This window comes from Leucoraja erinacea, chromosome 4, assembly GCF_028641065.1.
Source record: "Leucoraja erinacea ecotype New England chromosome 4, Leri_hhj_1, whole genome shotgun sequence".
In the NCBI taxonomy this organism is placed as follows: domain Eukaryota; kingdom Metazoa; phylum Chordata; class Chondrichthyes; order Rajiformes; family Rajidae; genus Leucoraja; species Leucoraja erinaceus.
This window is the reverse complement of record NC_073380.1, coordinates 31,283,386-31,309,099: the sequence shown is the minus strand read 5'-3', so window position 1 is coordinate 31,309,099 and position 25,714 is coordinate 31,283,386. Positions and strand designations below refer to the sequence as shown.

The 25,714-nt window shown below is 43.5% G+C and overlaps 1 protein-coding gene across 1 annotated transcript in view; it reads right to left on the bottom strand.

Annotated features, from left to right (window-relative positions):
• Positions 1-390: 390 nt before the first annotated feature.
• Positions 391-25,714, bottom strand: part of LOC129696241 (ras-related protein Rab-31-like) — a 90,170-nt gene continuing 64,846 nt past the window's right edge. Inside the window, exon 7 of the mRNA XM_055633947.1 lies at positions 391-4,566. Within this exon, the coding sequence (XP_055489922.1) occupies positions 4,469-4,566 (98 nt within the window). The 3' untranslated portion in view covers positions 391-4,468. The remainder of the gene's footprint in view (positions 4,567-25,714) is intronic.

Below are 25,714 nucleotides of genomic sequence, written 5' to 3'. Positions count from 1 at the left end.
GCAGCAGCAGCAGCAGCAGCAGCAGCAGCAGCAGCAGCAGCAGCGGCGCTCCACCACCGCTCCACCCGCTCTGGACTCGGCCAGCTCCGCGACGGTGAGGTGAGTCGGCACCAGAGTCCCCGGTCTTCTTCTGTTGGAGGCCACACCTCATTGCAGCCCCAACGACAACGGAGACTCGACAAGAAAAGGTCGGGTCTCCCGTGCAGGGAGAGATTTAAAAGTTGCCCCCTCCCTCCCACACACACACCCCAACAAAAAATAACAAAAACTACGTATAAACATAGACAAAAAATAATAAAAACGCGGACGGGCTGCAGAGGCCGCTGCTGACGAGAGTCATGCCGCCTACCGGGTCCTCATCCAGGTAGTCAGATGGTAGGTCAGGACTGCTCTAGTTGGTGAGATAAGGATGGTTCGGTGGCCTGATAACAACTGAGAAGAAACTGTCCCTGAATCTGGAGATGTGCGTTTTCACACTTCTGTACCTCATGCCTGATGGGAGAGGGGAGAAGAGGGAGTGTCTGGGGTGTGACTCATCCTTAATTATGTTGGTAGCCTTGTATGAAGTGTAGTTGGAGTGAATGCCAGGGAGGTTGGATTGTGTGATGGACTGGGCTGCGTCCACAATTCTCTGCAATTTCTGGCATTCCAGGATGGAGCTGTTCCCAAACCCTGCTCCTGACCCACCGAGTTCCTGCTCCTGACCCACTGAGTTCCTCCAGCACTTTGTGTTTTGCTCAAAATTCCACCAACTGTAGTTTCTTGTGTCTGCTAAACCCGAACTATTCGCAGAGTTTAAGGGTTTTTTTCTCCAGTCTTCTCCTTATAAGACCATTAGCTTCCTGCGAAGGCATCTGTTCTGTTTATCCTTTGAATTCAGGGATCAATTTGTTTGACCTCCAGTAGACAAGTCTTTCTTTGGAATAGAAAGTGTCATAATCCAGGTGTGGTAAGGATTTATAATTATCATTACATTTCTAAACCTGTTTGGTGATTCGTAACTTTCTTCCCATATAGTAGTGTATTGATCATCTAGAAAATGAAGGTGATGAAATAAAGCATTTACTTTTGATTGTTATGAAATATTGTTTATTAAAGGTACATTAAAACTGCTTATCTGGCCATAAGGCACCATTTCTTAAGCCACATCATTATTTCAATAGTCGTACTATACAGTATTAGTAGAGAGTAACACAGACATTGTACCCATTCAATCGGCATGTTCTACATGGGGCCAGCCCAATCTAAAAAAAATTAAAATATATTTGGCATAAAATAAGATACACTTGAATGACAAAATACCTAAACTATTCCAGCTGTGTCAAGTCACCAAAAACATTGTTGTTCCTATTGGTGAAGACGTATGTGAAAATAAATTCTTGAATCGCAACTGATTGATTCGGAGAATAGATTTGCCTTTACAATGGTAGTCACATTTTCCAATGTCACATGAGCAACATGCAGATTCATTTGCACTATCTATATAATTACAAATGCATCAAAATCAAAATTTAGTTGGGATGTTTTTATACAAAGTTACACCAGAGAACCATAACATTCAGTCATCATTCTGAAAGACTACATGATATCAAATCAAGACAGTTAAAGAAATCAAAGGCAGCAAAGATTCAATAATTATACAACAAGATATGTTGCAGTATACATTTATGTTACAGTTATACAACACATCAATGAGGCTGTAGAAAGATGCCATTAAGTTGGAGCGGGTGCAGAGAAGATTTATGAGGATGTTGCCAGGGCTCGAGTTGTAGGGAGAGGTTAGACAGGTTAGTACTTTATTCCTTGGAGTGCAGGAGACTGAGAGGTACATAAAATCATGAAGGGAATAGATAGGGTGAATGCATAGTCTTTTTCCCAGTGTGGAGAATCAGGAATTAGAGGACATAGTTTGCTCTTACCTGTATAACTTGCAAACATAATTCACATTTCCAGGTTCAGGGTCTGTAGAGTTCATTAACAAATCTCCAGTTTAAATGCTGAGGAAGATCTACAATCACTTCAATGACCAAATGATCTCTAGAAGGTGTTGCACGGTGTCAATCTCTGATTCACACCCGCCTACTTAGCGAAAGCTAATGGAAATTAAACAGAAAAGGGAGGAGATATGTTTACACTCTCCAGTTTACAAAGGTAACTGGATAAAATTTTGGAATAACTAGTTAAGTTTACTTTCGATATCATTCTACCTTGAATCATTACTTGATTTAACATAATTTAATGGCTGGCATTTATGGTACACCACGATGATTCAGAAACTGGTAGGACCATTATATTATGTTAATTAAAGTAATGATTCAAGGTAGAATGATATTGAAAGTAAACTTACCTAGCTATTCCAAAATTTCATCCAGTTACCTTTGAGAAGCAAACCATTCAGTGTCATTGGAAGGACCTGGATTGTAGGATGGAATGGTTCTTTCAAGTTTTAGCAAGATAAAGGCCAAGTGCAAAATCAGTTTGGAGCAGTTTCAATCCAGATCCAAATATAGGTCTGCATCAATAATCTATTCATAGTTCAACACCAACTTGGACAAAATCAGCAGTCATACTCAACTGGCCCTCAAGAATAGCCAGTTATAGTGTGCAGTTTTGGTCTCCAAATTTGAGGAAGGACATTCTTGCTATTGAGGGAGTGAAGCGTAGGTTCACGAGGTTAATTCCCGGGATGGTGGGACTGACATATGTTGATAGAATGGAGCGGCTGGGCTTACATACTCTGGAATCTAGAAGGATGAGAGGGGATTCCTATTGAAACATATAAGATTATTAAGGGATTGGACACGCTAGAGGCAGGAAACATGTTCCCGATGGTGGGGGGAGTCCAGAACCAGGGGCCATAGTTTAAGAATAAGGAATAGGCCATTTAGAATGGAGATGAGGAAAAACGTTTTCACTCAGAGAATTGTGAATCTGTGGAATCCTCTGCCTCAATAGACAATAGACAATAGGTGCAGGAATAGGCCATTCGAGCCAGCACCGCCATTCAATGTGATCATGGCTGATCATCCACAATCAGTACCCCGTTCCTGCCTTCTCCCCATATTCCCTGACGCCACTATCTTTAAGAGCCCTATCTAGCTCTCTCTTGAAAGTATACAGAGATCCGGCCTCCACCGCCCTCTGAGGCAGAGAATTCCACAGACTCACAACTCTCTGTGAGAAAAAGTGGTTCCTCGTCTGTGTTCTAAATGGCTTACTCCTTATTCTTAAACTGTGGCCCCCGGTTCTGGACTCCCCCAACATCGGGAACATGTTTCTTTGGTGTTAGGAAGATGGTTCAGGATTTAACATATGGAACACATTGAGCCATCTGTACTTAGAGCATTATTTGTTTCATCTTTTGAACCTACTACTTCTTTGTAAATTAAGATGTGATTATTTTTCCCATTCATAAAGACTGTGTCCATTAATACTATATTCCATCAACCTACCCACCCACACTCTCTTCTAAACTTCTCTTCTGAAGCCACTGATACATATTGGGGATCGACCAGCCACTTCTAGTATAGGAACATATTCAATGAGTTGGGCAAACTATGTATCCTTACTAACAACGAAACTCCATTCTGTTGAATAGGAATCACTTACTAGTAAAAATCCTGACATAATTTCTCCAGATGCCTATTCACATTCAAGTTCAAATCAGATTGCAGTAAAAGTAATTGTTCCATCTTTATGAAATTCATACCACATTGCCATACACAAATAATCTCTGGATTATTTTAGGATACATTTTAATTTTTATATGGCCATGCATCTTAACAGATTTTAAATATGGAACGTCATTAGGAATAGGAGTAGAATTGGGCCATTCGGCCCATCAAGTCTATTCCGCCATTCAATCATGGCTGATCTAGCTCTCCCTCTAAACTCCATTGTCCTACCTTCACCCCATAACCTCTGACACCTGTACTAATTAAGAAAGGTTCAAAGTCAGTTTTTGCCTTTGACAGTGTATTTAGTTAGTAATTCTTGAAAATCTTAAAAAAGTGCCATTTAAAATTGAGGTTAACATTACAGATAAAGTATTTACCTTTAGATCAGGCACATTAATTAGTATCATAGCAAATGAAAAACATAATTTGTGTCTGGATATTTGCAAAGTGGATTAAAAAAAAACTTCAATCACTGCACTCAGAAAGCAAGCAGAAAGTCCAGAAAAGAAATCTGAAGATGAACAAAGGGAATAACTGGCATTTTAATGCTGGCATTCATAGTGCATCTATTCTCTGTGGAACTCCTTACAGGAACCTAATGAAAGCAGGTCAACAGTGTGCTGGAATGAAAGAGCCAGCAGTCCAACAATTTGCAACTGACCTTGAGACTGCGAAATAATTCAAACAATAACACAAAAACAAGTATTGTTTTTCTTTTTTTCCCCCGTTTAACTGCTTGGTCCGAGGGTGATGATTCTATACTGCTGCTTGGCCTTGTTCTCCAGCAAAACTCAGCAGCAACGCTTACTAGATTGTACTGTGTGCCTTCCGACTTTGAATGCTCCATTGCTGCTGATCTGAGCGGGATCCAGAGGTGGAATTTGCTGACCTGAAAAGGCAGAGTAAGATTAGTACTGATCATTGATTAAAGATCTCTGTGGCTCTATCAGGTGGGACTAGTGAAGGTCGGCATGGGCAAGTTGGGCCGATGGTCTGTTTCTGTGCTATATGTCTCTATGACTTGTTACACATGGTACAAACAGTTTTAACATCTCACAGATTCTGGGTTTACTGGAATAATAGCTCATGAACTCTCATATGTAGCAGATAGGGACACAGTGCTGATATAACTCAGTGGGTCAGACAGCATCTCTGGAGAAAAAGGATGTGACATTTCGGGTCAGAACCCATCTTGAGACGATATGTTCATATACAACATTTGTGTAGAAATGTCATCTCCCTTTTCATTAAGAGATTTATGTAATTGAGTTTAGTTTAGTCGAGAGCTACCGCATGGGAACAGGTCCGTTCGCCATCCGAGTCCATGCTGACCATTGATTGCCCTTCACACTAGTTATCCCACTACACACGTTAGGGGCAACCTACAGAGGCCAATTAACCTACAAACCCACATGCCTTTGGAATGTGGGAAGAAACCCATCGCGGTCACAGGGGGAACGTGCAAACTCAACACAGACTGCACCCGAGGTCAGGATCGAACCTGGGTCTCTGGGGCAGTGTGGCAGTAGCTCTACTGTGCAAGTTCTTTAGTATTTCTAGTTCCGGTTACACGGCGATCAGCCTGTAGCCAAGGCAGTAAACTCTCGACTGTTGCAACGATATATGGAAAATCATACCAAGCCAACCAACATGTCCCATGTAAGCTAGTCCCATATGCCGGCACTTAGCCCATATCTCTCTCAACCTTTCCTATCCATGTACCTGTCCAAGTATCCATTAAATGCTGTCATAACTGTCGCAACTACATTCCTGATATCTTGAGGAGCGTCCGTATTATGATTGGATGTCCTAAGGCATATGTAGGTAGATAAATCTCCTGGGCCTGATCAGGCACATCCAAGGACACAATGAGAAGATAGAAAATAAATTATAGTAGCCCTAGCTGAGATATATCTTTAAAACTTCATTCCCTGCATATCCTTGTGCCAATCCTTGCCACAGAAGGCTGTGGAGGCCAAGTCAGTGGATATATTTAAGGCAAAGGTAGATAGATTCTAGATTAGTACGGGTGTCAGAGGTTATGTGGAGGAGGCAGGAGAATGGGGTTAGGAGGGAGAGATTGATCAGCCATGATTGTATGGCATAGTAGACTTGATGGGCCGAATGGCCTAATTCTTCTCCTACCACTGACTTAAAAGCCTCTTAAACGCCATAATAATATCTGCCTCCACCACCATCCCTGGTAGCTTGTTTCAGGCACTCACCCCCTCTGTGTAAAAAAACATATCCCACACATCTGCTTTACATTTTCTTGCTCTCAGCTTAAAGCTACAAGGCGGCACAATGACACAGCGGTAGAGTTGCTGCCTTACAGTGTCAGAGACCTGATTCGAACCTGACTGCGGGTGCTCTCTGTACAGAGTTGGTACGTTCTCCCCGTGACAGCGTGGGTTTTCACCGGATGCTCCGCTATCCTCCCACGCTCCAAAAACGTACAGGTATGTAGGTTAATTTGCTTGATAAAATTGTAAATTGTAAATTGTCCCGAGTGTGTAGGATAGTGTTAGTGTACGGGGGAATCACTGGTCGGCACGGACTCGGTGGGCCGAAGGGCCAGTTTCCACACTGTATCTGTAACTAAACTCTATGCCATTTTTTGTATATTTGATATTTCCATCCTGGGAAAAAGACTCTGACTGTCCAAACAATTTACATCTCTCATGTTTATATACTTCTATCAGGTCTTTCCTCAACCTCCGATGTTCCAGAGAAAACAAACCAGCCACAGTGTAAGTATGTGTCATCTATGGTTGACAAGTGGGGGTTAATGTTTGTCTATTGCTTTACAATTGTTTACTTATGTTTGGTTACTTCATATATGAAGTTTGTATGTGTATAATAGTTGTATGTATATATATGTCTGTAGGTATTATGGGAAATTGACTTGGGGTAGTATTATTATTATTAATTAATTGATTTTTAAATATGGTAGAAGTGTTGGGGAAAAGGGGTGAGATTTAATAAGTTATTCTTTTTCTCACTCCTTTTCGAGCTTGTACAGACACAGAGTTGGACATTGGAAATTTGCTTTTTGTTCTTTTCATTGCTTGTAAATATTGATTGTAATGTCCAATTGTTTGATAATTTCGATTTTGTTACTATTAATGTCTTTAATGTCTTTACTTGTTCGGAATAAATAAAATAAATAAATAAAATAAATAAATCTACAACGTACTTTTCACCATTGCTGGCCTCCATCCCCATTCGTTTTTTTCACTGCCTGCTGCACCTGCAAGTAGGCATGCAGGTGCAGCAGGCAGTGAAAAAAGCGAATGGTATGTTAGCATTCATAGCAAAACGATTTGAGTATAGGAGCAGGGAGGTTCTACTGCAGTTGTACAGGGTCTTCGTGAGACCACAAATGGAGTATTGTGTACAGTTTTGGTCTCCAAATCTGAGGAAAGACATTCTTGCCTTAGAGGGAGTGCAGAGAAGGTTCACCAGACTGATTCCTGGGATGTCAGGACTTTCATATGAAGAAAGACTGGATAGACTCGGTTTGTACTCGCTAGAATTTAGAAGATTGAGGGGGGATCTTATAGAAACTTACAAAATTCTTAGGGGGTTGGACAGGCTAGATGCAGGAAGATTGTTCCCGTTGTTGGGGAAATCCAGGACAAGGGGTCACAGTTTAAGGATAAAGGGGAAATCCTTTAGGGCCGAAATGAGAAAAACATTTTTCACACAGAGTGGTGAGTCTCTGGAACTCTCTGCCACAAAAGGTAGTTGAGGCTAGTTCATTGGCTATATTTAAGAGGGAGTTAGATGTGGCCCTTGTGGCTAAAGGGATCAGGGGGTATGGAGAGAAGGCAGGTACAGGATTCTGAGTTGGATGATCAGCCATGATCATATTGAATGGCGGTGCAGGCTCGAAGGGCCGAATGGCCTACTCCTGCATCTATTTTCTATGTTTCTATGTTAATGAATAGAGTGACGAAGCATGTGACAGATTTCCCAGCATTTTCAAAACCAGGGGAAGATGGAGTTTTGTTGTCAAACACCATGAGCAAAGATAGACACAAGGTGCTAACTCAACGGGTCAGGCAGCATCTCTGGAGAAAAAGGTTGGATGACGTTTTGGGTCGGGACCCTTCTTCAGACTGAAAGTATATAGTGGAGGGGGGGAGGGAAAGTGAAGAGTTGGAGGCAAGAAAAGAGCAGAACAAATCAGGGCCAACCACAAATGACCTCAGGCAGGGCGGTGCATAGTAGGTCCATTATTGGCTAGGGAAGGTGATCTCGAGAGAAACAATGTGGAGATCTGTGCAGCTGGTAAAATGACTAGGGAGCAGGAAGGGGGCAAGAAGGGGGGGGGGGGGGAGGAGGGGGTGAGATGAAGTTCCACAAAATTGGAGAATTCAATGTTCATACTGATGGGTTGTGTACTAGCTAAGCAAATTATTTTCTACATGGAGAGGTAGAGCAGGCTAGGACTTTATTCCTTGGTGTGTAGAAGGATGAGGGGTGATCATACAAAGGTGCATAAGATAACGACAGGAACAGAGAGGGTAAATGCAGTCTTTTCTCTGGAGTGGGGAAAAGACTGCAAAAGAAATCAAAAGTCAGAGGAGATAGGTTTAAATTGAAGGGAGAAAAGATTTAATAGGAACCCGAGGTCAATTATTTTTACACAAAGGATGGTAGCTTTATTAGCATGCCAGATGGATTTTACCACAACACGGAAGTTGCAAGGTTAATAAAGTTATTTTTTAACATTCCAGATTTATTTAATTACTGCTTTCTAAATTGTCCATCTGCTGTGGTAGGATTCCAATCTATGTCACTGGGTTAATGATCTGGAACTTTGGCTGGATGTCTGGTAAGTTGACCACAACTGTGGGCGGCATGGAGACACAGCGGTAAGGTTGCTGCCTTACAGTGCCAGAGACCTGAGATTGATTCTGACTAGGGGTGCTTTTCACTGCACCTCAGTACTAGGAATACAGCTTTTCACTGTACCTCGGTACATGTGACAATAAATTCAACTAGACTAAACTGTAGATGGGGCATGTTGGTCATAAGGTCATAAGTGATAGGAGCAGAATTAGGCCATTCAGCCCAATCATGGCTGGTATATTTCTCAGTCCTAATCTCATTCGCCTGCCTTCTCACCATAGCCCCTGACACCTGTACTAATCAAGAATCAATCTATCTCTGCTTTAAAAATATCCATTGACTTGACCTCCACAGCCTTCTGTGGCAAAGAATTCCACAGTTTCACCACCCTCTGACCAAATAAATTCCTCCTCATCCCCTTCCTAAAGGAACGCCCTCTAATTTAGTGGAAATATCCTCTCCACATCCAATCTATCCTAGCCTTTCACTATTCAGTACGTTTCAATGAGGTTCCCCCCTCATTCTTCTAAACTCCGTCAAATGCTGTCAAATGCTCACTATAGGTTAACCCACTCATTCCTGGGATAATTCTTATAAACCTCCTCTGGTCCTTCTCCAGGGCCAGCACATCCTTCCTCAGATATGGCGCCCAAAATTGATCACAATACTGCAAATATGGCCTGACCAGCACCTTATAGAGATTCAGCATTACATCCCTGTTTTTGTATTCTAGTCATAGAGTCATAGTGATACAGTGTGGAAATACCAACTCGCCCACACCAGCCAACAATGGGCCAGCTACTTTAGTCCCACTTGCCTGCATTTGGTCCATATCCCTCCAAACCTGTCCTATCCATGTACTTGTCCAACTGTTTCTTAAACAATAGGATAATCCCACCTAGCCTCAACTATCTCCTCTGGCAGCTTGTTCCATACACCCAGTCCCACCACCCTCTGTGAGCTCTTGAAATAAATGCTAGCATTGCTTTGCCTTCTGTACTACTAATTTGACTTGCTGATTAACCTTTTGGGAATCCTGCACCAGCATTCCCAAATCCCTTTGCACCTCCGATTTTTGGATTCTCCCCCCAATTAGAAATTAGTGTACGCCTTTATTCCTACTACCAAAATGCATGACTCCCCATTTTGCTACATTATATTTCATCTGCCACTTCTCTGCCCACTCTCCCAACCTGTCCAAATCTTTCTGCAGAGTCCCTGCTTTCTTTGCACTACCTACTGCTCCACCTATTTTCGTATCATCTGCAAACATGACCACAAAACCTTAAATCCCTTCATCCAAATCATTTATACAATGTGAAGAGTAGCGGCCCCAGCACCGACCCCTGCGGAACTCCGCTAGTCACGTAACCAACCAGAAAAAAAACCCTTTATTCCCACTCTTTGCCTGCCGCCATCCAGCCAACCTGCTATTGGTTGGCGTGGGCAAGTTGGGCCGAAGGGCCTGTTTCCACACTGTATGACTCTATGACTCTAAGTTAGCCAGGAGTATCTCCTCTTGCCAGACTGCAATTTCTTCGAAAAATAGATTTTTAAATCTGGCCAACTTGTCCATGGACCAACTTGCCCATGCTGACCAGCAACCCCCATCTACACTAATCATACCATGAATCCATGTCTTTAATCAGACTTTACTCAACTTTATCTTGCACTAAACATTGTACCCTTTATCCCCATTTACCTGGACAGTGGATGGCTTCATAGTAACCTTGTCCAGTTTTTTCACTGATTGGATAACATACAACTAAAAGCTTTTCACTGCACCTCACTACATGATGATACTAAACTAAACTAAGATATTAATTTCTTGAAGACACTGACCCAAAACTTCACATATCCATATCCTCCAGAAATGCTGCCTGACCTGCTGACTTACGCCAGCACTTTGTATTTTACTCAAGATTCCAGCACCTACAATTCCCCATTCATTTCTTAGGTCAAGTCAAGTTTATTGTCACATGCATGAGTACAATGAGATACAGCTACTAAAATCTTGCTTGCAGCTGCATCACAGTCACATAGACTCAAAAACGCAAAGCATAAATTATACATAAATTACACACAGCATTTTGCAAGAAGAAGTCTGTGTAAAAAAAACCCCAAGACTTTAGTAAACAACACAAATAGAGAAAGAAATCTGGCCATGATAGTACAAGAGGTGGTCTGTCATGTTCTGTTTTAAGTAGGATTAGGGTTAGCCTGACTTCGGTGGTGGGAAAGATGCTGGTGTGGCGTCAGCTAATACACGGGCCACTTATGGTCAAACACTCGTCAGTAGATATGAGGGCTGGCACATGACGTCATGGACTAGAGGGAGTGTCCTGCTACTTAACGTTATCTCACCTCGAGACCTTAGCAGTCAACAGGTAGCTGAGCCCGAGAGAACAACCTCGCTCAGCTACAGTAGCAATGATAATATAGTTAGCGCACCAACCTAACATGTAGAACCAGAATAAACGACTGTTTGAACCTGCCAGACGTCTGGCTTTATTCACCACGTTTGGTGCCGCTACACTGGAGTCAATTATTAAAGAGGTAATAATGGGGCATTTGGATCGCAGTAAAACGATTAGTCCAAGTCAGCATGGATTTATGAAAGGAAAATCATGCTTGACTAATCTTCTGGAATTTTTTGATGTTGTGACAAATAAAATGGATGAAGGGGAGCCAGTGGATGTAGTGTATCTAGACTTTCAGAAAGCCTTTGATAAGGTCCCGCATGGGAGACTGGTGACTAAAATTAGAGCACATGGTATTGGGGGTAGGGTGTTGATGTAGATAGAAAATTGGTTGGCAGACAGGAAGCAAAGAGTAGGAGTGAACGGGTCCTTTTCAGAATGGCAGGCAGTGGCGAGTGGAGTGCCGCAAGGCTCGGTGTTGGGGCCGCAACTGTTTACCGTATATAATTAATGATTTGGAAGAGGGAATTAGGAGCAACACTAGCAAGTTTGCGGATGACACAAAGCTGGGTGGCAGTGTGAACTGTGAAGAGGAGGTTGCAGGGTGACCTGGACAGGTTGAGTGAGTGGGCAGATGCATGGCAGATGCAGTATAATATAGATAAATGTGAGATTATCCACTTTGGTGGCAAAAACAAGGGGGCAGATTATTATCTCAATGGGGTTAGGTTAGGTAAGGGGGGGGGGTACTGCGAGACCTGGGCCTCCTTGTACACCGGTAACTGAAAGTTGGCGTGCAGGTACAGCAGGCAGTGAAGAAAGCTAATGGAATGTTGGCCTTCATAACAAGACAATTTCAGTATAGGAGTACAGAGATTCTTCTGCAGTTTTATAAGGCTCTGATAAGACCACATCTGGATTATTGTGTACAGTTTTGGTCTCCTAATTTGAGGAAGGACATCCTTGTGATTGAGGCAGTGCAGCGTAGGTTCACAAGATTGATCCCTGGGATGGCGGGACTGCCATATGATGAAAGATTGAAAAGACTAGGCTTGTATTCACTGGAGTTTAGAAGGATGAGGGGAGATCTTATAGAAACATATAAAATTATAAAAGGACTGGACAAGCTAGATGCAGGAAAAATGTTCCCAATGTTGGGCGAGTCCAGAACCAAGGGCCACACTTAGAATAAAGGGGAGGCCATTTAAGAATGAGGTGAGAAAAAACTTTTTCACCCAGAGAGTTGTGAATTTGTGGAATTCTCTGCCACAGAGGGCAGTGGAGGCCAAGTCACTGGATGGATTTAAGAGAGAGTTAGATAGAGCTCTAGGGGCTAGTGGAATCAAGGGATATGGGGAGAAGACAGGCACGGGTTATTGATTGGAGACGATCAGCCATGATCAGAATGAATGGCGGTGCTGGCTCGAAGGGCCGAATAGCCTCCTCCTGCACCTATTTTTTATGTTTCTATGTGTGGGCTGAAGGGCCTATTCCTGTGCTGTACTGTTCTATGTTCTATATTTGAAGGATCGTTTGTCTGACATTAGTTGGATAGATTCAGGCAACCTCCATTTTAGGTATAATTTTGGTCTGTAAATGCCATTATGCGTCGTATTTGAGAAATGTATTTGAGCAGGGAAAACTATTCTTCATTAAGATTACAGTAGTATTTTTATTCCGATGCCGTGTTTGGATGGCTGACGTGTTCACAGTGTTTATATCTGATTGTTTTTTGAAATTTTAAATGGAAAATCATGTGGTTTTGTTTGGATGAGAATGTCTTAAATTGTTTTTTCCTGTGATTGTTGAAGTCTGTGAATGACTCAGGTTATTAATCAATTATCTGGCTTGTGTATCCGAACTAAAATATAAACAGATGTAGAAGTAAAACAGAGAGCATATCACCGATTACACATAGCAACAGAATTGCCATCTGGAGTTTTGTTTAATGTGATCAAATTTTTGTGTATTTAAATTAATAATTACAGTAACAAGAAAACCAATATACCTCTTTGGAATGTTTTAATTTTAATATTCAGGGTAGCACAGTGGTGTAGCTAGTACAGCCACAGCATCACAGCGCCAGAGACCTGAGTTCAAATCTGACAATATTCCACCACTCACCCATTCTCCCAACGCAATATTCCACCAATCACCCAAAGCCCCTAACTGCGCAGGCACGGCTCATATGCCCCAGTATGTGGGAGGGGGGTGTGTGGAGCACAGGAGAACGGTGAATGAGCTGGCGAAAAATCATAGCGCTATCGCGTACCATTTTTGCACAAATAGAAAATCCCCGAAGAGCACAATATCAGAGTTTTAGTTATGTCCTGAAACAAAACAATTACATTCATTTTTTGCAGCAGCTCAACAGATATGGTCAGTGAAACACATTCCTCCAGATTCAGGGACAGTTGCTTCCCAGCTGTTAGCAGGCAACTAAACCATCCTCTCACCAGCTAGGGTGCAGTCTGGTCCTCCCCATCTACCTCACTAGAGACCTTTGAACCAGCTTTAATCAGACATAACTGGACTTTATCTTCCACTGAATTTTGTACCCTTTATCTATTCTTCGGATGGCTTAACTGTAATCATGTATAGTCCTTTATTTGACTGGACAGGAAACAAAGAGTAGGGATTAACGGGTCCTTTTCAAAATGGCAGGCAGTGACGAGTGGGGTACCACAAGACTCGGTGCTGGGACCGCAGTTATTTACAAAATATATTAATGATCTAGATGAAGGGATTAAAAGTAACATTATCAAATTTGCAGATGATACAAAGCTGGGTGGCAGTGTGAACTGTGAGGAGGATGCTATGAGGATGCAGGGTGACTTGGGCAGATGCATGGCAGATGCAGTTTAATGTGGATAAATGTGAGATTATCCACTTTGGTGGCAAAAACATGAAGGCAGATTATTATCTAAATGGTGTCAAGTTGGGAAAAGGGGAAGAGATCTGGGGGTCCTTGTTCACCAGTCACTGAAAGTAAGCATGCAGGTACAGCAGGCAGTGAAGAAAGCGAATGGCATGTTGGCCTTTAGAACAAGAGGAGTTGAGTATAGGAGCAATGAGGTCCTTCTGCAGTTGTACAGGGCCCTAGTGAGACCACACCTAGAGTATTGTGTGCAGTTTTGGTCTCCAAATTTGAGAAAAGACATTCTTGGTATTGAGGGAGTGCAGCGTAGATTCACAAGGTTAATTCCCGGGATGGTGAGACTGTCATGTTGACAGAATGGAGCGGTTGGGCTTGTACACTCTGGAATTTAGAAGGATAAGAGGGGATCTTATTGAAATATATAAGATTATTAAGGGTTTGGACACGCTAGAGGCAGGAAACATGTTCCCGATGTTCCGGAGTCCAGAACCAGGGGCCACAATTTAAGAATAAGGAGTGAGCCATTTAGAATGGGGATGAGGAAAAACTTTTTCACACAGAGAGTTGTGAATCTGTGGAATTCTCTGCCTCAGAGGCAGTGGAGGCCAATTCTCTGGATACTTTCAAGAGAGAGTTAGATAGAGCTGTTAAAGATAGCGGAGTCAGGGGATATGGGGAGAAGGCAGGAAAGGGGCATTGATTGTGGATGATCAGCCATGATCACAGTGATCACAGATCTGGCTCGAAGGGCTCCAATGCACTGTAACTTGGTGCACATGACAATAATATACTAAACTAAACTAGTTCTCTGTATCACTCAATGATAGATTCAGAAGGAAGTTGAGGAAAATGTGGGGGGAAAAACAAAATGTGATTATCGTAGCATTAGTGTAAACAGGGTCAGCATGGATGTGGTGGGCTAAAGAGGGCCTGTTTCTGTGCTGTATCTCTTTCTCGCTCTGAGATGTGAAAGGTTCAGAGAAGGTACCATAACTTTACAGCAAAAATGTTTATTGGTGGTTTACATTTTAACTTTAGGGTTTAAATCTCTTTTCACTGGCAGTTCCTTTGTCAGAGTGTGAAGTATTTTAGCCAAGGGTGCCACCTGGCAGTGTGATTTGCCGGGTACTTTGCTGGGGTGGAGGACCTGGGGTGAAGTGTTTCCTACATGGACCAGCAGTTTATTCATGATGCAGAGTTTTAAAACAACCAATCCTGAAATCTGGAAGAACTCAGTGAGTCAAGCAGCATCTGTGGAGGACATGGATAGGCGATGGGTGGGCTCAGTATCCTTCTTCAGACTGATTGTAGTGGGGGATGATAAAGCTAGAAATGAAAGCTGGGGCAGGATAAAGCCTAACAATTGAATCAGAGATGGGGAGCGATGGGAGAGGGTGTCACAGAATTCCCGTCAGAGAGAGAAGGTGAGCTTCTTCTAAGTAGCTTTGTTTTAGGAAGATTTTGCAGTAAAATGGGGCCACAAGAAACTGCTGATAACTGGAATCTTGAGCATACTTAAAGTGCAGGAGGAACTCAGTGGATCAGGGAGCATCTATTGAGGGAATGAGCGGATGCCTTTTCAGTTCGGGACTCTTTGTCAGACTGATTATAGTAGGGGGTAGAAAGCTGGAAGAGAGAGGTGGGGGCAGGACAAAGCCTGGGAAGTGAATCACAGAGGGGAAGCAGTCATTCCCCCCACAGATGCTGCCTGACCGGTTGAGTTCCTCCAGCACTTTGCTTTGCTCCAGATTCCAGCATCTACAGTTCCTTCTGTCTCTAATCTTGAAATCTGTTTCTCGAAGAAATTGCAGTCTCTAAATGACTTCATAATCATGGGCCAATTTGGAACGTCCTGGTTGAAACTTCTCTTCTTCCTGTCATTTGATGCGTGCATCCTTCAAATGGTTTCCAGCTAAGTTAAAACAAACGTTGAAACGCAACGACTGGCAGCGGGTGAGGATTTGTATTTACTTTTGGCAGGTGGTTAACATATCTCAGGAGTTTGTCATTCACTACTGATTTGGCCCATCTCGCTTGTGGAAATAAAAACAAAGAGAGGCAGGAAGTCTCAGAGCACTGCTGAGTTTCATTCCAGACAGCTTCAAATAGTCTCTGCCCGCTTGGCCACCCTCCCAGAGCCACAAGCAGCTGGAGCAGCTGTAGCGAGGGCACAACACTGCTTCATTGCTCTTCTCCATCCACTGCCTGCCAACTCACTCGCTCGCCTATCTGGTAAATCCTCTTCTCCATTTTAACATTGAAACTGTTGGCCTCTTGTACTGCAGTTCTAGCTACACCTGTCACAGTCAGTCTTTAATGAGAAATAGACGTTTGGTCAGTTTATTGAAAGAAAATCCAGTCCAACTGGTCTCTGACGTTCAAGAGCTATTAAACTCTATATATAACCATATATATACACATCAGTACATATTAAGGGCGGCACAGTGGCACAGCAGTAGAGTTGCTGCCTTACATGCCAGAGACACGAGTTCGATCCAAACTAATGGTGCTGTCTGTATGGAGTTTGTACGATCTCCCTGTGACCCTGTGGGGTTTCTCTGGGTGCTCCAGGTTCCTCACAGATTGCAAAGACATGCAGGTTTGTACGTTAATTGGTGTCTGTAAATTATTCCTCAAGTATATGATAAAGTAGTGTACGGTGATCGTTGGGCAGCATGGACCCGACGGGCCGAAGGGCCTCTTTCCACACTGTATCTCTAAAACTAAGCCTGGCACTGGGCAGGTATTAGTGCTATAATTCACTGAACTCAATTTCAGGATCATAAAACTGAAGTCTGCAGTAAATTTTTGAATCACTGGTCTCAAATTTCAAAATAACACAGGCAGACTGATCAGCTGCTTTAATCTGGCACAAATTGTTGCCAATGATTGGAGAAACATATTCTGAGGGGTGAGTAAATATGAATCCGATTTTTAAAAATTGTTATAAAAGAAATTGACGTTTTTTAGAGTCATAGAATCATACAGCGTGGAAACAGGCCCATCAGCCCAACTTACCCACACTGACCAACATATCCCACCTACACTAGTCCCACCTGCCTGCATTTGGCCCACATCGCACAAAAACTATCCTATCCATACATCTGCTTAAATGGTTCTTAAACATTGTGATAGTACCTCCTCTGGCAGCTCGTTCCATACACCCACCATCCTTTGTGTAAAAAAAGTCACCCCTCAGGTTCCTATTAAATCACTCCTCCATCAACTTAAACCAATCTCCTCTGATTCTTGACTCCCCTACTCTGGCCAAGAGACTGTGTGCCTACTCGATTTATTCCTCTCATGATTGTGTACATCTCTATAAGATCACCCATCATCTTCCTGCGCTGTGTGGAATATAGACCCAGGCTGCTAAACCTCTCCTTATAGCCCAGGCCTTCAAGTTGTGGCAACATCCTCGTAAATCTTCTCTGCACCCTTTCCAGTTTGACAACACATTTTCTAATAACATAGTACCCAAAATGGAACACAAACGTGGTTTCATCAATGTATTATACAACTGTAACATGACCTCTCAACTTATATGCTCAACACTCTGACTGCTGAAGCTCAATGGGCGAAAGCATTTTTGACCACTATCTACTTGTGACGCCATTTTCAAGGAACAATGTACTTGCACTCCCAGATCCCTCTGCAAAACAACACTCCCCAGCGCCCTACCTTTCACTGTGCAGATCCTGCCCATATTAGACTTCCCAAAATCCAAAATCTGTATTAAATTCTATCAACCATTCCTCAGCCCACCTGCCCAACTGATCAAGATCCTGTTGCAATATTTGACAAACATCTTCACTATGTACAATACCACTCACTTTTGTGCCAATGTGTGTCAAGTGTCGGCACGGCGGTGCAGCAATATAGTTGCTGCCTTATAGCGCTTTCAGTGCCAAAGACGCGAGTTTGACCCCGACTTTGGGTGTTGTCTGTGCGGAGTTTGTACGTGCTCCCTGTGACCACATGGGCTTTCTCCGAGATCTTCGGTTTCCTCCCACACTCCAAAGATGTACAGGTTTGTTGGTTAATTGGCTTGGTATGAATGTCAATTTCTCTAGTGTGTGTAGGAAAGTGCTAATGTGTGGGGGATTGCTGATCGGTGCAGACTCGGTGGGCTGAAGGGCCCCTTTCTGCGCTGTATCTCCATAAACCAAACTAAAAGAAGTTGCTAATCATGCCTTGTACGTTCTTTTCTTTGCACTCTTCCAATGTTTGAAAAATGACTTTACGTTTTGTTTTCGGTCTAACCAAATATGTGTACACAAAATAAATGTTATTTGCATCTCATGTGCTCTGGACAAGAAAGCGGGACTTACTGATGTCCGTCCGGTTCAAAATACAGAACAGCTTTCACTTCAGACTGTGAGACCACACATCGGCAGCAGATGGCAGTATAGCACTACATCGCCCAGAGATGTCAATAGTAACACCTTTAAAAACCATATTCTGCATGGGTTCAACCCAATGACATGAACATTAAGTTCTGTAATTTCAAGTACCCAGTAACCTTTTCACACAAAGGGTGCTGGGTGTATGGAACAAGCTGCCAGAGGAGGTAGTTGAGGCTGGGACTACCCCAACATTTAAGAAACAGTCAGACAGGTACATGGATAGGACAAGTTTGGAAGGATATGAACCAGGCACAGGCAGGTGGGACTAGTGTAGCTGGGACATGGTGGCCGATGTGGACAAGTTGGGCCAAAGGGCCTGTTTTCACACTATATCACTCTATGAAGGGCCTGTCCCACGAGCATGTGACTCCATGCGGCAAGCGCGACCTAACGTGGTCGCTTGAGCCGTACGGCCTCGCGAGGCCCGTCCCACTTCGTTCGCCGGAGCCGTATGGAGTTTTGCGGAGCTGATCCCGACATCGCACGGGACTCCGAAAAACTGACTGTGTTCAAAAATTCCGCGCGGCAACGGCCTGTCGGCCCCCAGCCGCTTCGACGGGCGTGCACCGCATCTCAATGCCGTACGCACATCTTGACGGCGTACGTCACGCGCGAACTTCCCGCGGACTTGGCTCGAACTTCATGTCACTCACTCGATCTCCGCGCGGCCCCCGCTTCCGGTTTGGTCGCGCTCGCTGCATGCAAGCGCATGCTGGTGGGACCGGCCCTGTACGGGGATCACTCGACCTCCGCGCAGCCCCCGCTTCCAGTTTGGTCGCGCTCGCTGCATGCAGGTCGCATGCTGGTGGGACAGACCCTTTACTCTAACCTGCTCCCCCTGTCCCTCTCTCTCTCCTTCTGATCAATCCTGTTACTTACACACACATTCCAGATTCAGGGACAGTTTCTTCCCGGCTGTTATCAGGCAACTGAACCATCCTATCACCGACTAGAGAGTGGTCCTGCGCTACTATCTATGTCATTGGAGACCCCCAGACTATCTTTAATTGGACTTTATCTTGCACTAAACATTATTTCCTTTACCCTGTACACTGTGGATTGTAATCATGCAATCATAGTATTTACACTGACTGGATAGCATGCAACAAAAAAAGCTTTTCCCTGTACCCGTGACAATAAACTAAACATCTTTTGAACCACATCTCCATGCTCCTTCTTAGAAACCATGTAGAAATAAACAACTACAGAAGGATACTGGTTAACCCTATCATCCAGTTTCCTTCCACTCCCCCACCCATTCCACATGTCCATACGATACAATTAGATACGATAGAACTTTATTCATCCCCGGAGGGAAATCACCCTCTTACTACCCCCACTTCCCTTCCCAGTTCCCATCTGCCCATTCAACATGTGTAGGATGGAACTGCCGATTCAGGTTTAAATTGAAGATAGACACAAAAAGCTGGAGTAACTCAGCTGGACATGCAGCATCTCTGGAGAGAAGGAATGGGTGACCAAGAAGGGTCTCGACCCAAAACGTCACCCATACTTTCTCTCCAGAGATGCTGCCTGTCCTGCTGAGTTACTCCAGCTTTTTGTGTCTACCTGTTCTACCTCCCTTATTTGGTTCTATGTTTCATAGAAACATAGAAACATAGAAAATAGGTGCAGGAATAGGCCATTCATCCCATTCAATATGATCATGGCTGATCATCCAACTCAGTATCCCATCCCTACCTTCTCTCCATACCCCCTGATCCCTTTAGAAACATAGAAAATAGAAACATAGAAACATAGAAATTAGGTGCAGGAGTAGGCCATTCGGCCCTTTGAGCCTGCACCGCCATTCAATATGATCATGGCTGATCATCCAACTCAGTATCCCGTACCTGCCTTCTCTCCATACCCTCTGATCCCCTTAGCCACAAGGGCCACATCTAACTCCCTCTTAAATATAGCCAATGAACTGGCCTCAACTACCCTCTGTGGCAGAGAGTTCCAGAGATTCACCACTCTCTGTGTGAAAAAAATTCTCCTCATCTCGGTTTTTAAAGGATTTCCCCCTTATCCTTAAGCTGTGACCCCTTGTCCTGGACTTCCCCAACATCGGGAACAATCTTCCTGCATCTAGCCTGTCCAACCCCTCAGAATTTTGTAAGTTTCTATAAGATCCCCTCTCAATCTCCTAAATTCTAGAGAGTATAAACCAAGTCTATCCAGTCTTTCTTCATAAGACAGTCCTGACATCCCAGGAATCAGTCTGGCGAACCTTCTCTGCATTCCCTCTATGGCAATAATGTCCTTCCTCAGATTTGGAGACCAAAACTGCACGCAATACTCCAGGTGTGGTCTCACCAAGACCCTGTACAACTGCAGTAGAACCTCCCTGCTCCTATACTCAAATCCTCTTGCTATGAAAGCTAACATACCATTCGCTTTCTTTACTGCCTGCTGCACCTGCATGCCTACCTTCAATGACTGGTGTACCATGACACCCAGGTCTCGCTGCATCCCCCCTTTCCCAATCGGCCACCATTTAGATAATAGTCTGCTTTCCCGTTTTTGCCACCAAAATGGATAACCTCACATTTATCCACATTAAACTGCATCTGCCAAACATTTGCCCACTCACCCAGCCTATCCAAGTCACCTTGCAGTCTCCTAGCATCCTCCTCACACCTAACACTGCCCCCCAGCTTAGTGTCATCCACAAACTTGCCTTCAATTCCCTCATCCAGATCATTAATATATATTGTAAATAGCTGGGGTCCCAGTACTGAGCCTTGCGGTACCCCACTAGTCACTGCCTGCCATTGTGAAAAGGACCCGGTTTAGCCACAAGGTTTAACCGCAAGGGCCACATCTAACTCTCTCTTAAATATAGCCAATGAACTAGCCTCAACTACCTTCTGTGGCAGAGAATTCACTTCCCTTTCCCATCTGATTCCATCAAATGCAGCCATTCCCCCACCTGCTACCTCCCAACCCGTTGCATTTTCCACCTTTCTCCCCCACATCTGACTATCTGCCAATCAGCCCCTTCTCGACTAAATGCATCCACTGCTTGGCAGCTCCTGTTGCTCTCCACCCCCTCACCTCATTGTGCTGGTTGTCTCCCCTCTACTCTCTCAGCCCAGGTGAAGGGTTCTGACCCGAACCATTGATTGTCCATCTCCTTCCACAGATGTTGCCCAACCTGTTGCATTCCTTCAGCAGATTGCCAAACACACAGTCTACTGTGGTTTATTGAAAGTAAAATAGGAAAGCTTGAAACAAAAATATTCATTAAATAATCTCACTACAAGATAAGGCTTGACCCTTTTAACACCCAATGAACTACATCCCAATGCTTCCTCGTCCATGAATGTTGGTGCCGCATGCAATCACATTCAACCAATATGATCCAAATGGACCAAACCATCAGCCAAGGAGATTCCTAACAACCTTCAGATGATCAAAAGTTCATCAATCATAGGAGCAGAATTAGGCCATTTGGTTCATCAAGTATATTTTCTTCCATTCAATCATGGCTGATCTATCTTTTCCTCTCAATCCCATTCTCTTGCTTTCTCCTCCTAACCCTGACACCCATACTAACCAAGAATCTATCAATCTGCGCCTTAAAGAATAACCATTGATCTGGCCTCCACAGCCTTCTCTGGCAATGAGTCCCACAACCTGTTGCAGCTCACCACTTGATCTCTCTTCCCATTAAGTTCATTGAATTGCAAACAAGTTAAAGGGGCATTCATTCTAGGATGCCACCAGATTCAAGGTAGGATGAGTCAGTTCATGGATTTCATAATTTGGTTTGTGAACCATTCTTTTGGGATTAGCATGCAAGGATAAATTCTGGAAAAAGGGTTCTGGCCCGAAAAATCACCTATTCTTTTTCTCCAGAGAAGTGCCTGATGCACTGAGTTAATCCAGCATTTTATGTCTACCTACATCTGTCCTGTCTCCTTTGCTCCCTGGAGAACAATTAGACAGTATATGTAGATACAATACTAGGATCATGAGTACCATACCATGGAACCGTTCATTGACTTGAGAGGACAGAGCATACATATCAAGAGGATTAAATTGTGAAGAGGTATTTTATTAAACAGTAATGTATTCACTAGGACAAAACAAACTGCTAAAGGGACTCAGTGGGTCAGGCCGCATCTGCGGAGGCAGAGGCATTGTTGACATTCAGGGTCAAGTCACTGCAGTCTCACATGCACATTGGGAGTTGGGGTAGAGGTTAATTTGACAAACATCTTCAAGGTGTTAAGTAGAAGTGATAGGGTAGAAGAAGATAAATGCTTCTGCTGATTGGGGAGTCTGGGACAGGAGATTAGAGATTACAAAATTAAAGCCAGGCCTTTCAGGATTGAAGGATTCATGGCTCGATTGTAATCATGTATTGTCTTTCTGCTGACTGGATAGCACACAACAAAAGCTTTTTTCACTGTACCTCAATGACAATAAACTAAACTGAACTAAACATTTCTATATGCAGAGGGTGATAGAAGTTTGGATATGGTTAAAAGACGACACCTATTCCGTTTCTACAAAGATGCTGCCTGACCCGCTGAGTTACTCCAGCACTTTATGTCTATCTTTGGCATCTGCAGTTCCTTCCTACACTCAGTCAATTCTTCAGTTTAGATCTAGGATTATGGGATTATATTAACCTGTGTGCTAAGGGAATTGGAGAAAAAACAGGTAAACAGGTCATGAATTAGCCCTGATTTCACAGCATGGTTTGAGATTAATTAGCCTACACCTGCCCTATATGCCATTACAATCAAAAGGAATAATTTTAACATATGTATTCCCAGTTTGCTTACATCACTCCTCCTTAAATGTCTCTAATGATTTACAACTGATAGCACGTTAATAAATCTATGCTCCTTACTCCTCTGTGCCGTATGAATTGAGGAACTGAACACACTGTTCTTATTACTCACTTCATCAAAATATCACAAGGATTAATTCATTTGTTAAACAATGCTGGGAAAACTAACCAAACAAATGCAAAAAAACAATGATAGTTGATAGAATTTGGCAGGCCAGGGGGCACAGTGGTGCAGCGGTAGAGTCAGTGGCGGACTGGCCTGGGTGTCAGCTTGCCCGATGGCAAGTGGGCCCCTGATGAAGTGGGCCCCCTTTGTCTCCTGGCAACCAATATTTTTAGACCCAGTCTGCCACTGGGTAGAGTTGCTGCTTTACAGCGCCAGAGACCTGGGTTCCATCCTGACTACGGATGCTGTCTGTATGGAGTTTGTACGTTCTGTGATTGCATAGGTTTTCTCTGGGTGCTCCGGTTTCATCACACATTTCAAAGACGTGCAGGTTTGTAGTTTAATCTGTAAATTAATCGGTCCTTCATGTGTGTAGGATTGGACTAGTGTACGGGTGGTCGTTGAATGCTAACCAGTCAACTGAAACACTGTACATGATTATAATCGAGTCATCCACAGTGTACATTTACAGAGTACAGGGAATAACATTTAGTGTAAGATAAAATCTAGTGAATTCTGATTAAAGGTAGTCAGAGAGTCTTCAATTAGGTAGATAGTAGCTCAGGAACACTCTTTAGTTGTTGAGTGGTTCAGTTGAGAATAAATTGTCCCTAAACCTGGAGATACCTGCGCGTATTTTCACACTTCTGTACCTCTTGTCTGATGGGAGAGGGAAGAAGAAAAAGTGACCAGGGTGGGAAATGTCCTTGATTGTGCCGGAGGCCTTGCCGAGGCAGCGTGAGGTGTAAATGGAGTAACTGGAAGGGAGGTTGGTTTGTGTGATGGCCTGGGCTGCGTCCACAATTCTCTGCAATTTCTTCTGCTCAGCAGAAGGACATTTTCTATGGCATATATGATTCTCTGCCTCAGGAGTTACAGTGTCAGTTACAGTATTCTTTCTGTGTTTTACTGGCAACTCAACCGAGAGCACAAAAATGTTTAAAAGGAAGATTATTGAAAAAAAAAGGCATCCCCTTTGAAGTAAATGTCAGGCATGTGAAGCACAAGTTAGCAGTTTTTTTTCCTCAGAAGAAATCATATGTACGTTTATATTTTAAACCTGCTTTCCTGAACACATCTGCATGCACACGTATGCACATAAGGATCAGGGATTTCACGGTTGTTAAAGTGAGCCATTTCTTTCCACTTTTGCACTGATGGCCACAGTCAGCATTAGCAGGTCAATTGGATGCAGCCATCTGCCTGAAATGGAGTCTCTGGAGCCCTCTCCTGCACACGCTGTGGCTTTTCCATTTCCTGCACCATCTGGTTTATTGAGCAGTGTGAAGGTTAATCATTTTCAGATTCGCTGCGATCCTGCTTTAAGAAGGTATTGAATTCTAAATTGCGCGACACCAAGTATTGCAGCAAGCCGCAGTTGCAATTTAAATGCAAAATGTAATGAAAATGACTATTCATGTAACATTTTGCATTGTGAACCTTGAAAATGTCAAGCGAATTCACTATACCTGCAACACAGATTCATCAAATCTTTTCAGCAAATGGCTGACATTTCCAGCACTGTGTTCAACTGCTCCTGTCAAATGTCTGACAGAACTATCAATAAGATTGATAATTCACCTGTATAGAGAGAGGCAGAGAGAAATATAGCACTCAAACAGGCCCTTTGGCCCATCAGGTCAGTACTAACCATCAACCACCCCATTTATGCTAATATTGCATTAATCCCATTAGAACACTTAGCACAGGAACAGGCCCTTCAACCCAGGCCCTTCTGTGCCAAACATGATGTCGAGACCAACTCTCATCTGCCTGCACATGGTTCAATGGTGATTTTATTGTCACGTGCAAATGCACAGTGGATTTTTTTTCTTACACACAGTCCAGTACAGTATTCCCATAGCTAAGCACATCTTTGATTAGCAAGTGTACAGAGAGAGTCTAATGAGCCCGCATGCAAAAGGCACAATGTTTTGGCGCCATTTTCAAAGTTCAGTCCACGCTCTAGTTCTTATAGGAACAAAGAAACATTAAAAAATAGGTACCATTCGGCCCTTCGTGCCAGTACTGCCATTCAATATTATCATGGCTGATCATCCAAAAATCAGTAACCCCGTTCCTGCTTTCTCCCCACATCCCTTGATTCTGTTAACCGTAAGAGCTACATCTAACTCGCTCTTAAATACATCAACGTGTATTCAAGAGAATACATCAGGAATAGTTGGGGCTCATGTTGTCGTGGTGAGCCCTGTCAACTGACCTTAGTCTGGCGAACGACAACAAACAGAGACAGCAGCAGCGCTGCAGCTTGGCACCAACCCAGAGTATGTGCCCTTTGGAGGGCGGGCACCTAAGGATGTCGAACCAGATGGCATCACCCTGCCGCAGACTTCTGCTGCCTCAAATGCAAGAAGATTAGGAACAGTGAATTTGAGCGGTGCACGATCCTGGCAAACCCTGGGCTACATAATCCATACCCTGCCATTCCCTACATATCTATATGTCTATCCAAAAGTCTCTTAAATGGCACTAATGTATATGC